The 15,647-nt window shown below is 40.8% G+C and overlaps 1 protein-coding gene across 34 annotated transcripts in view; it reads right to left on the reverse strand.

Moving 5' to 3' along the window:
- The window catches only part of LOC148019225 (gamma-glutamyl hydrolase 1-like), a 94,624-nt gene that overhangs the window by 77,164 nt on the left and 1,813 nt on the right, over window positions 1–15,647 (reverse strand). For 31 of the 34 annotated variants that reach the window (XM_087660799.1, XM_087660815.1, XM_087660817.1 and 28 more), the window contains one exon: window positions 6,623–6,655. In XM_087660799.1, the coding sequence (XP_087516925.1) occupies window positions 6,623–6,655 (33 nt within the window). Of the gene's footprint in view, window positions 1–6,622; window positions 6,656–6,742; window positions 6,767–15,647 lie in introns of those variants that run through there. The other 3 variants (XM_087660819.1, XM_087660820.1, XM_087660818.1) reach the window with 2 other exon arrangements.

Raw genomic sequence — 15,647 nt, forward strand, 5'->3', positions numbered from 1 at the left:
TAAAGTTCAAACACTTTGCGATTAAATTTAAACTTTGTTGTTTTAAACTTTGAGCTTTGAAGTTTATACTTTACAATTTAGACTTTAGAATTTACAATCTTACGTGCATCATCGCATTGTATAGGTGAATGTTGATACATTCAAGTTAATGGGTGACACTCTTCTGAGTATACATCAAGACGTGGACGAGGAGGAGATGATTTTTGCAGAGCTCTATAGAGAGCTTATAGCAGCAGCAGATACTCATGACACTGGCAACTAGTGTGCTCATAGGTGAGGAGTTTGAGTAGTGATAGTAGGGGCATGGTTATTTGACGCCCTCCATCATCGAGAAGGGGTGGTTCGAGTAGCTTGTAGACATATGTAAGGCGAGGCTCTAGTAGCTTGCATCCTGTGCCTCATGATGACATATGCCCCTTGCCTACACAGCCGCCACCTAGGGAGCCATCATTTGATGGATGGCAACCCTATCAGTGAGGATGAGTATGAGTGTGTCTCATCATCTGATGCCGAGGAGTCATCTTCAGACTCTCTTGATGAGCACTCAAATGGTTCTGATGATAATGATGATAGTGATGACTCATCATAGATTCATAGGTCTCTCTCTTTTTCGTATCAGATATACTAGATTGTAGTTGTATTGCATGTTTTGCACAATCCATGTGACCACGATGGTCACCCTCATGTACTCATCTTATTCTGTAATGAAATGGCTATTTCCACTTTAAACATGTATTCTACAGTCTATCATTTAATGATTTATGGTTTTTGTTATTTAAAAAAATATTTTAATTTTTTTTCGTACTAATATCGTACCATACTTTATAAAATCATAAGATACCATTTAGTACCGTATTTTATCGTACCATACCATATCGTATCTTTCGTACTTGACAACTATGGATGGAAGAGAGTGACAAAATGTGGGAATGAAAAAATGTGGGATTCTCTCTCATCCCCCAACCATCTCTCAAGCTATCTTAGTACAATCCAACCATTTGAGTCATTGAAGGTAGAGATATTGGAAAATCTCTACTATAAACTCTAATTTAGAGCAAAAATTAGGGTTTGATAGCCACCTTAGAATGCATGCTTAGGGCCCATGACTTGAATTCTAGCGACTAAAATTGAGGAATTTCAAGGAGATTCAAAAGGCCAACCAACCAATATCAAATTTAGGGCTGAATTTGTTTTTCAAGGAGTAGGGTGAAGGCCAATCCCCAAGCAAACCAAGGAGAAAATTGGTTTGGAGGCTTCCTGGTCAGTTTTGACAACAAGAGGCACTTGGATTAGTAAAGGAGATCAAAGGATCTCAATTGTACTCCTTCCATTTGCAATATAAGATAAAGAAATACTGCAAGGGGTGCCAATTTGGGGACCAACAGGGTATCCAATGTCCAAAACTTCAGGTAAAGTTTGTATTTCCATTTTTGTGAATTTATTTATTGTTGTAATTAAGTGCTTAATCATGTCTTCACCACCCTTTCCAAGAAGGAATGCTAGTTTCAGTTCCTACTTCTTACAAAGGGCTTTAAGATCAAAGTCCAAGGTTTTATCAAAGAGAACCTTAGTCTGATACCAAGTGAATAAATACCCTAATACAAAAACACAAATAAAAGCGTAGGATAAGCATAAACTCAACAGAATACAATTAGGGTTAAAAGGTAACTTAGAGACAATGAACATATTGGAAATCTGAATGAATGATTGAATACTAAATATACAATCCTCATGCAACAAACCAAGGGTGCTAAGAATAAAAAGTATATCCTGAACTCTCGTGTCTCAAGGACCGAGGTAGAAATGATGAGTAGAAGAGTGTGTCATACTCCTAACAAATACCAAAACACAATAAGGCACCCTCCAAGTGTCAAACACTAGCAAATACAACAAAGGATGTTGGATTTGGTGGTAGATAGCCAGTAAGGAGAGGAAATCTGCAAACGCAGCCTTCACAAGAGTGTCAAGCACCAGGTCGGCAACAACATAGTGAAAACACAAATGTCGATCTACTCCTCCAAGCCACGTGATAGCAAAAACAGCTAGGCGACAATGCGTGGATGGTTACTAGCAGCAAGGAATGGCCCAGAAGTAGTTGCCAAGTGTGGAAACACGTCGCCAAGCTGCAAACATAGCAGCAATGGAGCTAGATCAGCAAGGTAATGGTTGGAAAGTGAGAAAACAGTAAGATGGAGGCTAGAAACAGACGCCAAACTAATATAGACAGCAATGGGCGGCTCGACTGAGATGTCTGCCACGAATGGGGCATGGGCAGTGAAGATAGGGCCTAAAACCTACAAAAACGAGATTGAGCTGAATGGAGGGAAATCTACCTATTTATAGAAAGTTTCATGACCTCGTACCATGCACCGCTTTAAAACTCTCTTGAACCATGAATCATTTCAGGATTTTCATTAATTAAGCATTATTGGGATGTTTAAGAACCTAATTTAGCATGTAACGCTTATTTTCGCTCAACAATTGGGGCTCCGATGAAATAAAAGCTAGGCAGCTCCTAGAGGTGGCCTCTCGAATTTGAGTAAAGGAGGGAGTGGAGGGAGGGGTATCACACAAAATCTCCTCGATACTGGTGCGCAGATCGGTCGCAGAATGCTCACGTAGTGAATCCCAGAAGGTCCCCAAGAACAATGAACTCTACCTTTTTGCACAAAAAACAATGTAAAAGTATGCACGACAAGAGGCAAGAGACAAATTGGGTTCAATCTCCCCCATGCCTTATGTGAGCGCTTCACAAAGCATGTATTTTATGTATATTTCCATCTTCATGCTCAATAATAGCCCAATTTACAAAAATATGACAAGCTTTTAGCTTTTGAATTTGCTTTCTACAAAAATAGGAAATAAAGCTAATGGACGGTGCCCATAGAGTCTGGCACGCCCAATCTCAATGTCCAAAATAGAAATAACATATCCGTGCGCATAGGCGCATACAAAATAATAATCAATAATCGATGTCTCAATAGACATAACAAAATATAGGCGTGGCGCCTATCAAAATATAATCCAAAGGTCGAATACTCGCTAGACTCCAATGCTTTCCTCCGCCACTGCTGCTATCTCTACACATCAACTGAAGCATTCACAATCGTTAGTAAAATAATACAATTAAACCGACAAAAGTGAATACCTAGCAGTCTTCAGCTACAAAAATAAATCAACTGGTTAGAAATAAATCCTAACCTTAATTTATTACGAGTGCGCACTCTAAACTCATAAACGTTTATTAATTTAATATGCATTTTGCGGAATCACCCGCTATGGAATCACCCATGTACACACTAAATTAATGAAACGCCCGAAAAGGACAGGCGTCTGCATCAACTTCTCGCACAAAGAATCCTCTTTGTGTATGAGCCCCGGTCATCTAAGTTTACGGAATCCACAGTAAAACCTCGCGGAATCCACCGTGGAATATGCCTCCTGGCATCATACCCCGATACTTACATCAAAGTCGCTATTTGTGGAGCAAGACAAGGAAGGTGAGAAAATAGGAAGCTCTTAAGGAGCCAAGAGTGGACAACAATCATTGGCTCTCAGTGGAGCAAGCTGCAGAGCCGAAAAAGAGTAAGGAGTCAAACAACCTCTATCTCTTAAAGGAACGAATTACAGAACAGTACCCAACAACCACTGTCTCTTGGTGGAGTGAACTGTAGAACTAGTCATGAGAAAATTCAATGCACCTAAAAATGAGTGGGAGAAACCTCTGTAGTGCATTGCGGCAGTCTCCAAGAGATCGAGGCACCAAATGATCCTCATTTTGCTCGTAAGAACTTCGTGTGCATTGAATGCATCGTATTGCCTTGAGCGTAGTATTCATAGCTAAGGCAAAACAATCTCTATGGCCCAAAAGGGAGATGTGGCACAAAGAGTGCCTGGTGGTAGATGCGCATACTTTGGTGGTATTAAGAGCAAAGGTCGAAGTCGACAATCTTCGATGGTATGACAATTCTTGCCATAGTAAGAGTACCCATTGGGCTGTCAATTAGAAGAAGCCATAGTACCGATGTGTCAACCTCGAAAAGAGAAGGTGGGAAGGAGAAGAAGAGAAAGGCATCTCTAGATGATGCAGTGGAAATAAGTAGGGAAAATCAACAGATGATGCCAAACCCGCAACATGTCTTTGCCTTCTATGATGTAGAGGATCTTTGTGGCTCTGTGAGCACCTCTGGCTCTGATACTGTGTCAAGAAATGATTGCTGTGAAACCAAACCAAAGAGACAATAGAGTTTGTAGAGAGAAATACAAAGTGTGTATGAAAAACATTGAGAGAAAAAAGAAACTCAGAAAGCACAAAAGAAAAAGATGATGAAGCAATGAACCATACTAAGTAAACAAAGCTAATACAACAGAGTCAAGGCTCTAAAGATAACTACACTATCGTGTTTGAAGCACATGGCAGCACCTAAAGGGGATCTGCACAGTGAAAGGAGTGAAACACAATCCTCCGACAGTAGAAATTCAAAGATGTATACTGCACGTGAAGGACAGCTGTCGAGGAAGTGAAATGCAATCCTCTAATGCCATTGGAGTAGAGGAAGAAAATCAATAACTACGAACGTGTACTCCAGAAGATGAGGATTAACAGGATGGCCTATCAGACGAGAAAATCCAATCCAACCCTTGATGGAGCAAGAACTGCAAAAACACAAGTATCTGAGGTAGCATGTACCTACCAGAGCCACCGCGAGTGCCAGGGAGGTGTTAGGTTGCGAAACATAGCCTCAAAGACTAACATCAAGTGGAGAACACCGTCACTAGATAGATAGAGGTGATCTCACAGCAAAAACATAGGTGCATGCTAACGCCAAATGGAGATGATGGTTGTTAGGTGGAGGAAGAGAATCTACAAGCAAAAACACAAGTACATTCCGACACCAAATGGTGGAGATGGTCTCTAGGTGGAGGAAGAGAATTTGCAGCCCAAAACACAGCCTGGAAGGTGTGGAAGACAGGGCATCTGGTGCAAGGAGAGATAAAGACCACAAACTCCAATGTCCTCCGGGCGGGGTGTGAGCAATAGTGGAGAGATGGAAGAAATGGAAAAGAGTGACAAAACATCGGAAGGAAAGAATGTGTAATGGGTGTGAATAGGTGGAGTCAATGCCGTATATATAGGCATAGACTGTCTAGAATGTCGCCCACTGAATTCTCTTGGGTTCGGGTGGCGCCCAGACTCTCTCAGGAGGTGCCCAAAAAGCCTTTTTGGGGCTGTAATGGAAACCAAAATAGGAATGAAGCAGGGGAAAATTTACTAAATGATATGGTTTCTCAACAAGCCCACTCCGATGTAGATTTGCAAAACGTAGTCTATTGTTGTGAAGGTTCTTCCAATGATGCTAATTTACAATTCCAGATGTCAGTACTTGTCATATAACGTGGAGAGCATTTATGCCATCTTGGCTGACCTGCAGTAGGAAGTTTTCGGCCAGGAAAATTGCATCTAACATATGTTCTTCATAATTGCAAGCACAAGATATGTTACAAATGCATTCTGGAAATGTCCTTTTGCCAGGAATTTCATCCACTGCTGCTTGTCCAGTGTGTTGGCTAAATGTTTTTGGGGTCAGTTCTAGATAATTTTTAACATGTTTAGGAACTTATTTCTCCCATCCTCTTTACTTTAACTGGAAAAACTCTATGGATCATGGAGTGCAAGACATTTCAACAGATAAATATTTACATCAACCTTTGATCTAGGCTAAATGTTTTTGGGGGCAGTTCTAGATATTATTTATCATGCTTAGGAACCTATTTCTTCCATCCTCTTTACTTTGGAGTGCAAGACATTTCAACAGATAAATATTTGGATCAACCTTTTGATCTAGGCTCGCTTACATTTTCTTGAAATAATAATTTGCAACTGAACCACATTGACAAAGCCCAATAAATTGTTCCTAGAAGTTTAGTGCTGTGAAAGTTCCTCAAGTTGATTGCATCATCTTGTAAAGTATGGAGTTAATAGAAGTGGTTTGCATAATCATAGCAGCACAGAGCATTAATATAGTTATATCAAACTCCCCATTACATTCTTACTTATATCCATCCAATGTGCACCACTCGTGGCTTTAATAGACTATTGTAAGTGCCCTTTACAAGCAGCATTGGAAGCATACATGAGAAGTCAAGAAAAGCTGTAAACTTCTCAGCTTTTGAGTTCAGATCTGGCCAGTCATTGGCACACTATTGGTGGTGATGAACCCAGATCTCAATATTCTCAGAATCAAACCTCTTGATTAGGAGGGATGCGGAGTGACCAGGCAACTCACAGCATGCTTGGTTGATTGAGCAAGGAGATAATTACACTCGCTGATCTATACAGTGTCTCTGGTCAATTTTGGGCATTTAGCAAATTAACATATGAAGGGCTTTTCCAGAAAAGCATAGAAGCACTCATGCTTTGAACTTTAAGAATTTATTGTACAATGGATGCTTTGTCTTTACAATAACTAATTCAGTAGATTTACAGTCAAATCAAAGAAAATACACATCTTCCTTTTTGCTCCCTCCCGCACACACCCCCCCCCCCCCCGGGTCCCGCCAAATCAGAAAAAAAAAACAAAAACAAACTTTTTTAACAACTTAAAGGTTTTGTGATCCATACCTTGTTACCATAATTGTGAGCTCGACAATAAGCCTATCAGAAAACACAAATTTTCATCAACCATATGTAGGAGAGAAGATATTAACCAGACAAATGATAAAGCTAGATAAAATCCATGACCTGAGGATAAGAAATCTTCATGACCTGTGAACAGGAAACCTTCAAATCAAGGCTAAGCATTTGCTAAACCTAACTAGAACTTTCAATTGCTAGAATTTCATGTAGAGCATCATGTCCTTAGTCAGATCAGAGCTAAGCCACACAAAACTTGAATGACTACCTACAGCTAGCCTTAATCCAGGGGTACTAGTGCACGATCAATAAAGCATGTTCAAGAGGATACAGTTCTCGCTCCTTCCTTCACACTTGGACTCACATAAAACAAAGCTACTTATGTGCAATTGTTGTAGGTAAACTCAACAAATAGCAAATACTGTTCTCATATCATCAAATGCTCCGACACAACATTTCAAAAGATTTCGTAGACTTGGCCTCTTCAGACTGACCATCAATTTATTATGGATGCAAAGAATTATAGCAAGTGTCGCCAAAATGACAAATGGGCTTAATGATTTTTTGAAAATGAACTCTAATTCTAGTAACCCTAGCTTTTGGAGTAGTGACCATTGCACTAGTAGTAAAAGATTTGACATTGGGACGTGTAGATTCTATGTTGTACAAGGACATGGTAAAAGGAATAAGGTGCAATGTGAAACTTTCATTAAACTGAAAGTTTGCACCTCAAAATTGAATTACATTGAAAGTTTCACCTAGTGAGAAACTCACTTGGAGCACATAAGTAATTAAGTAGGCCCTAAGTTAAAGTTTCATCCAGTGAGCAATTCACTTATGATTAATGATCAAGTCATTAATTAGCCCTTAATAAAAAAATGTAATCTGATTAAGAAGGTGGTTATTCATTTGGAAACTTGATCTTAGCTAGTTTGGGACTCTCTTTCTCTCTCATCACCACCACCTCATCCCACCACCTGAGGATTGAGACAGGCAGATGGGAGGGTATACAGACAGAAGAACGCATATGCCCACTATGCGACAGAGAGCCAAAGACAGAGGAACACTACATCTGCCGATGCACTGTATATTACGACATACGAGGTAGATACCACTGTCTGTTTCGAGAGGGTTTTGGACCCCTGAGATGGATCATGCAGTATGAGGATCAGAGATGCTTGGGATTTTTCCTCTTGGAGCTCCAGAGGCGCAGAGCAACAATTCTACGGAGTAGGAGGCCCCCACAGCTCGGCTCACATAGACAGAGAGCAGTCACTGACTTTTTCATGGATACACGACAGAATATGGCAGATACCACTACTACTGCCACACAGCCTACAGGAATACATCATCATTGGACCTCATCTTCTGTAGGTGTCCCTTTGGATAGAGCAGTGGCACTTAGCCGGTCTAGGCGCCCACGTCCACCCGGACGAAGGCCTAGACATCCACATTACAGACAAATTAAAGCCATCATTGAGCGCCACAGGAGACAGATGCCAAGACGCCTTAGCTATGCAGAGATACACTTCCCTAGAGAACAGACATATCATTGATGGAGGGTTTTCCTTTCTCTACTCTCACTTTCAGATCACTGACATGTTTCCCTTTATGGGACACTATTTCATTTCATTTCATTTCCTTTTCAGTCTTATAGGCATGTTCTTCATCTTTCTTCTCGTTCTAGATGAGAAACACACCATCATCATTGTATGTACTGTTTTGGTCTCATAGGCCACATTGGCCTTTTAGAGACGTTAATATACTCTCTCTCTCTCTCTCTCTCACACACATATTTTGGAGCAACCCAAGTTTGGAGAGTTGTAGTAACAAAAAGAGATTTATGCTTGTTGATTTTTTGCAACAACGAACAGCAAGAGGAGAGTGTTTTGCAGCCATCCCAAGATGCTAGATAGCCAGGAATCAATCTCTTTCTTCTCCTCTCTCTCTCTCTCTCTCTCTCTCTCTCTCTCTCTCTCTCTAGTTGTGCAAGCTCTATTTTATAACAAATGAGAATAAGGGTTTTCAATTTACAACAAATCAGTGGCTAGGGTTTGCAAAAATTGGTCATTTCGGGTGTGGAATTGCTTGGTGAAGACATTTCAACCAAAACCCCCAATTTCCCTGTTGTTTTGGATCGCCAAACCATTGAGGATTCAGGGAAGACATCAAGGAACATGTATTCAAACATGTAGCTTTGATTTTCCATCCACTGAAAGCATTAAATTCAGCATCCAATCTCAGGGAAAATGCATGCCAATTACGGTTATGGACAACAGTTTACAAGTCTGGATTACTTCAATTTGACAGCGAATTGAAGGTACATTGGTTAGAGCAAAGCTCTAAGATTGTTGGATAGTCAAGGCTGTGGCCTCATTTGATGAATCGGATCAATTTGAGACTAAGATTTGTGCCCATAGATTACAGTGTGGTAATTATGAGAGACCATAGATGCATTTCTGAATGTCATGTTGGTCAGCATTGGGGAGATTGCAACTCTGTATACTTGAAGACACAATAGTTTGAGTGTGTAATTAAGACTGATTCGAAGCTCACTAGTCACGGTTGGTAAGAGCAACTAAGGACGTAGCGATTGGAGTAAATCTAGTCCATTGAAGAGTAGGGCACGCATATTAGAATTTGCCAATTCTATGAGGACTGCCCAATGTTTTAGTCTTTAGTTTTTTTTCAGTTCTTAGTGTGAACACAACTAAAGTTGTAAGTTGTGTCACCACTCTTAGAGTTGGAATTAGAGTCAGTTAACTCTAGTTGAGTTAGAGCTAGGTCTATCTTAAACCTATCTTGTACCTTTCATTCTCATTCTTTCAATTCAGCAAGTACACTCTACTCTTATGCTTCAGCACACTCTCATTGTCTCTCTCCTCTCCTCCATAGCTAACTGTCCTTTTCCAACATCTAGTATCAGAGCAGATTCTACGCGCAAATTCAATTCTACCACCGTCAACCGGGGCCGCCCTACCTAAGGTCCTGTTGTTGTCAGCCAGCTCTCTACCCGAGGAAGAGAAGGACGAGCTGCTACTGTTTTCAGCCTACGTGCAGTCCGACACGCAGTCCTGTATGTAGCCCGAGGAGCTACTGTTTTGGAGGAGCTGCTGCTGTTTTAAGCTCTGCCTCTTATTTTCTCACCTCTACTTGCCATATTCTCAGCCCTACCTGTGATTTTCTGCAAACCCTAAAAAGTGTAGAAACCCCAATTTTTAGATTTGGGGTTTTTTCGAAATTTCTGCAATTTCCCATCCATTTTGACCATCTCTTTCCAAATCTCAGCTCGTGCCATCCAAAATTTGGGGCTTTTGTCAATTTTCACTTCCAAAGTTCAAATTGACAACCAATTCGAAGAAATTTCACAATTTCTTTAACATTCCCACCAAAAATTTTGGGGCTTTTGCCTAATTTGCTGTCCCACATGCGAATCTTCATTGGAAACACCGACACTACACAATTTCACAACAATGCAAGTAATTTGGGGCTTTTTTTCCTAGAGGCTCTAGCATATGTCACGAGGTAGATTCCAACTATTAATTGCTATTGCCATGCACTTGAGGTGATGTTGCTGCAGAAATTTAAGGTGTAAGGTACAAATTTCTTAGAAATTTTAGAAAGAAATTTAAGACTTTTGCCTGACATGCATTCCAAGGTAGCAAACAAGCGGTACAACAGCATCTAATTGCTATTACAGTCAAATTGAGCACAAAATTTTGAAAAAATTCCGGAAATTTTGGTAAGAATCGCCACTAAGTTCCTATATTTTGTACTTTTGAAGGCATGCATTATGAGGCACGTGTGGTACAACAGAGCATTGCTGTTATTTCTCGGTTAAGTGCTAATTTGAGTCAAATTGGCCTCGCTTTGGCATTTGTGCAACAATTTGATACGTGTTGCATAATCCCTAGTAGGGGATTTTTGGTACTGTGAGGAATCTATACTTCAATAGAGAAGTATTTGGCTATAGATTTTTGTCCAATACTGACAGCATGGCACATCAAGGAACCAATGATCAGAGCAACATCCTTGGTGTCCTCACTCAGGAGGAGCAACTTGATGGATCAAACTACCCGTTGTGGAGTTTTATGGTCCCCAACCTCCTTGTAGCGAAGGACTTGTGGAACAATGTTACAAGTGATTTGCAACAACCAAGAGGACTTGCACCTCAAACACCTCAACGTAACGCTAGAGGAGAGATTGTTGGTATTGCTACCCCTCCTACTGAGGATCAAAGGAGATGGGACTCAAAAGATGCACAAGCACTTTCTTTGATTGCCTTGTCAGTGAAAAGATCGATCATTCCACATATCCGATCTTGTAAGATCTCAAAATCAGCATGGGATATACTTAAGCATATGTTTGCAGCACATAACAAGACTAGAATATATTACCTCTGTAGAGAGTTTGCCAATGTGAACGTAGATGAGGGTAATGGCATGACAGATCACCTTTACTCACATACAAGATTTGCGCGAGAAGCTGCTCAATGTGGATGAAATCATTCAGGATGTTCAATTGGTAAACATCACACTAAACTCTCTTTCAAAACCGTATCTTGGTTTCCACACCTCTTTGATGTTGCCTTTGAAAGGGGGGAGGAAGGCAGCAACCCCTTACATTCGTAGAGTTGGAAGGCCTCTTGTTGCAATAGCAACAGACTCGGAAGAATGCTACATTGCCTTCAAGAGACATGGCTACGCTTTCCAAGTTCAAAGGCAAAGACAAAGTCAAGCAAAATATAAAAAATCATCAAAAGGGTGATGTTGGACAACCATCACACAAGGTTGTCCAAGACATAGAAAAGACTTAAAAAAAGGGAAAATGTCATTATTGCAAGAAGCCAAGTCACTATATTGATGAATGTCGTAAGAGATTAGCCAAAGAGAAGAAAAAGGACTCCAGTTTGGCTATCCAAGAGACATTAGCCAACAAATCTATTGATGGTGATGCTTCAACCAACTTTGTGGAGGAGAACTATGCATTTCCGACTTACAGTTATGATTCTTCAATGGTTGATTCAGCATTTAATGCTATTGAAACGCAGCAAACATGGTATTTTAACAATGGATCTTCAAAGCACATCACTTCTAGGAAGTGTTTGTTTTCCTCTTTGCATTCAGCCCCTATTGGGAAGCATGTTACATATGCGAGCAGTAGCAATTATGATGTTTGTGGTATTGGGACAATCACTATAACTGTTGCAGACAATTCTGACTTCATGCTTCTAGATGTCTTGTTTGTGCCTAGCATTACAAAGAACTTGTCTATCTTTGCTTTTAACAAGCATGGCTTTCAAGTCATCTTTAAGGATGACAAATGCATTGTCAGAGATAGGAAGATGGATTATGCACTCAGGATGTCTGGACCTTGTGTAAGGGTTTGTTTTTGTTGGATACCTACGATGCACAATCTCATGATGCTCTGGTAGCCACTACTCTATCGCCCGCTATGCAAAATGCTAAGCTATGGCATGCCCACTATGGGCATATGAGTTTAAGGAGTTTGATGACCCTTCACAGGTATCATATGGTAGATGCATTGTCTCTAGTGGAAACTCCACCTCCTCATACATGCGAGGGATGTATTTTGGGCAAGATACATAGATTTGCCTTCAAAAAGAATGGTGCAGTGCATGCTGAAATTGCAGCTTATTCATTCTAATGTTTGTGGTCCCATGGGGATACGTACACTTGGAGGTCATCTTTCTTTGTTACATTATTGATGACTACTCTCGGTATACATGGATGTATGGGCTGAAAGCAAAATCTAATGTGTTTATGTATTTTAAACATCTTGTTGCAAAGCTTGAGGCTGAAACTAGCTAAGTGCATTCATACTTTTGAGATATATTTGCCTGATCATGGCATTACGTATCAAGCCACTGTTAGAATGACTCCTCAACAGAATGGTGTTGCTGAAAGGAAAAATTGCACTCTTATAAAGATGACTCGTTGTATACTCAAAAGCAAGGGGCTGCCTCATAAATTTTGGTTAGAAGGCCTTCATTGTGCAGATCATGTATTTAATCGTGCACCAACTAAGGCAATAAAGATAATCCCCCGTTTGAAGCTTGGCATGGCAAGAAACCCAAGGTTGACTACTTTCCGGTGTTTAGTTACATAGCCTATACACGTGTTCTGAAAGAGCTTCATGGGAAGCTTGATGACAAGGCTTTAAAATGCATATTTACTGGCTACAATTCGGAAAGCAAGGGCTATAGCATGTATGACCTACGCACAAAGAAAGCTTTTGCTAGTAGGGATGTCATATTTGCTGAAAATGCTACATTTTCACATGATCAATTTCAAATGCCAGTCAACCATGACATTGGTGATGTCTTTGAGGGTCTCTTACCACTTTCTTTGGAGTCCATACTTATGTAAATGGCACCATATGCGCCTAAACAACTGGGTATTGGTGATGGTTTGCCACATGTAGTGGAAGATGCAGTAAAGCATGACAGGGCTACCGTAAATGCAGCAAAAACAATCCCGAGATAACTATTACAAACTCTCCAAAAGAGTAAAATGGATGCTCCTTTAGCTCAACACACTAGAAGGCTGCTAGACATGTAGCACATGATGCAGAGGGATCCCATTTGACTGATTTTACGGAAGTAGATGATTGTGATGAGCATGTATTTATGAGCTCACTGTTGGATGATGATGAGCCTACTTCCTTGGACGAAGCTCAACAAGATGTACATTTGATGCAGGCCATGCAGGATGAGTTAGACTCTATTGTCACTAACTCATCCTGGACGAAGCTCAGCAAGATGTACATTTGATGCAGACCATGCAGGATGAGTTAGACTCTATTGTCACTAACTCTACATGGAATCTTGTGGATTTACTACTTGGCAAGAAGGCCATTGGCACAAAATGGATTTTTAAACTCAAACGCAAGGCTGATGGTACCATTGACGGGTACAAAGCACAGTTGGTAGCAAAAGGCTATACACAGAAGAAAGGCATAGATTACGAAGAGACTTTTGCTCCTACATCCCATATGAGTGTGGTGAGATCTGTAATTGATATGGCTACAAATTATGGTTAGAGGGTACATCAGTTGGACATTAAGACAACATTCTTGAATGGGGATTTGCATGAGGATGTTTATGTGTCACAACCTCCAAGGTTTGTGGTTAAGGGGAAAGAGCACAGCTCTTTATGGTCTCAAACAAGCTCCTTGTGCATGGTACTCTAAAATTGATGCATATTTGGCCAACAAAGGGTTTAAAAACAGTCTAACTGCTCCCACTCTATACATTAAGAATGAAGGGGGGGACTTATTGATTATCATTCTTTATGTGGATGACGTGCTACTCACTGGACCTTCAGAAGTAAAAATTACAAATTTCAAGGCTAAATTAAAATATACATTTGCTATGTCAGATATGGGCTGCCTACACTATTATTTGGGGATCCAGTTCACCCAAAATCGTCATGGTATCATCATGTCACTGTCACTATATGTGCATAAGTTGTTACATAGATTTAATATGCAAGATTGCAAACCCATGTGCACTCCTACGAAGTCAGGCTTAAAGCTATCTATGAATAATGGTGAAGAGATGTCCGATATTGTAATTTACAGCCAGGTTATTGGCTGTCTTATTTATCTTTGCTAGCACCAGAGAAGTCGAGAGTACTTAGTACACTCAGAAGTTGAGATTGCTGACACCCCCAAACCTAGTAAGTGTCACACTCCAAGGAGCACTTGAGCTCTGCTCATGAGGGTCGGAAACCCTGATCAACTCAATCAATGGCTGCTGAGATCTAACCATGGAAAACACCTCCCAAGGCTCACGAAGTAGCAAAAGCTCTAGATTTAACTTCTTGGATACTAGGAAGGTTCCCTAAAAAGTTCAGACATTGCCTTCTATGAGGTGGGTACTGGGTACTCCCTGTCCAGTGACACCCGGCACGGGTCTCAGACACCTGCTCATCCTTCATAGTAGCCAAGTAATCCACCCAATCTGACTCAGCAGTCTTGGTGGTCACATTCTAGGTAACCCCTAGAGAGGTCTTTAACAAATAGCAACCACCTGCTTGCATGTCTTGGCCTGAATTCTGTCAATGGCTCAGAACCCTTCTGCTGCAGTTATTGAATCTCCTATGGAAGGAGCTGAACACAGTCCATTTCTGCTCTTGTCAGGCTGCCTGGGGTTTGAATGCAGCCTTTCTGCCTCAACTGCAACAGAGGAATTGGGAAACTGTGCCACTGCTTTTTGGGTACAAAATGAAGTGGAGCATGCTTAATCAGAGGAGGGAAAATAGTAAATCCTACACTGCTATCTTCTGACAAAACCACAGTGGGCAGATCTGATCTAGGTTATTTCAAGACCAATCTGAGTCAAATCACAAAGCTGGAATGGCTCCAGCATTGTCACCTTGGTGAGCGAAATTTAGGACTGCTGGAAGGCAACCTAGGAATGTGGAAAAGGCAAAAGTTGCTCTGCTATTCTGTTGCCTGCACAGTGCCTTGCTCTTGCCGAGAACTTCTTTGATACCAATTACAACAGCTCAGGTCACAAAGCTGCTAAGAGCTTTAAACACATCCATAATGAACAACATAAACAAAGACAGGGAATACAGATGGAAGAGGGCTGTGCCCAAACTGCTACATATTGATTCTCAGTGACTCACTTATACATGTGAATATATCTGCTCACAAGTGGGAGACTGACTAAATACATCCGAGGGTTTGCAGACACATTGACACACTTTGACAATACCTAAATCAGGTTGGACCTGAAAAATAATCGGGTCACAGATAAAACTCCTTGAATAACTCAAAACTCTGAAAATTACAAAAGAATAGAGGACACTATGCCCCGTCATCATTGAGGACACTGCTGCCTCACCAATATGTCAACTAAGCTCGAGTGACAACATCTTTAAGGGCAACTCTGTTCCATAAGGACACTCTAGAGCCGTAGACTTCAACTCCTGCCCTCAGCTATTGTAGACAACTTTGTAGGCAACCAAACCAGCCTGACCAAATG

Source organism: Lygodium microphyllum, chromosome 20 (assembly GCF_053477565.2).
Source record: "Lygodium microphyllum isolate KBCC chromosome 20, Lygodium_microphyllum_v1.1.10, whole genome shotgun sequence".
Classification (NCBI taxonomy): Eukaryota; Viridiplantae; Streptophyta; class Polypodiopsida; order Schizaeales; family Lygodiaceae; genus Lygodium; species Lygodium microphyllum.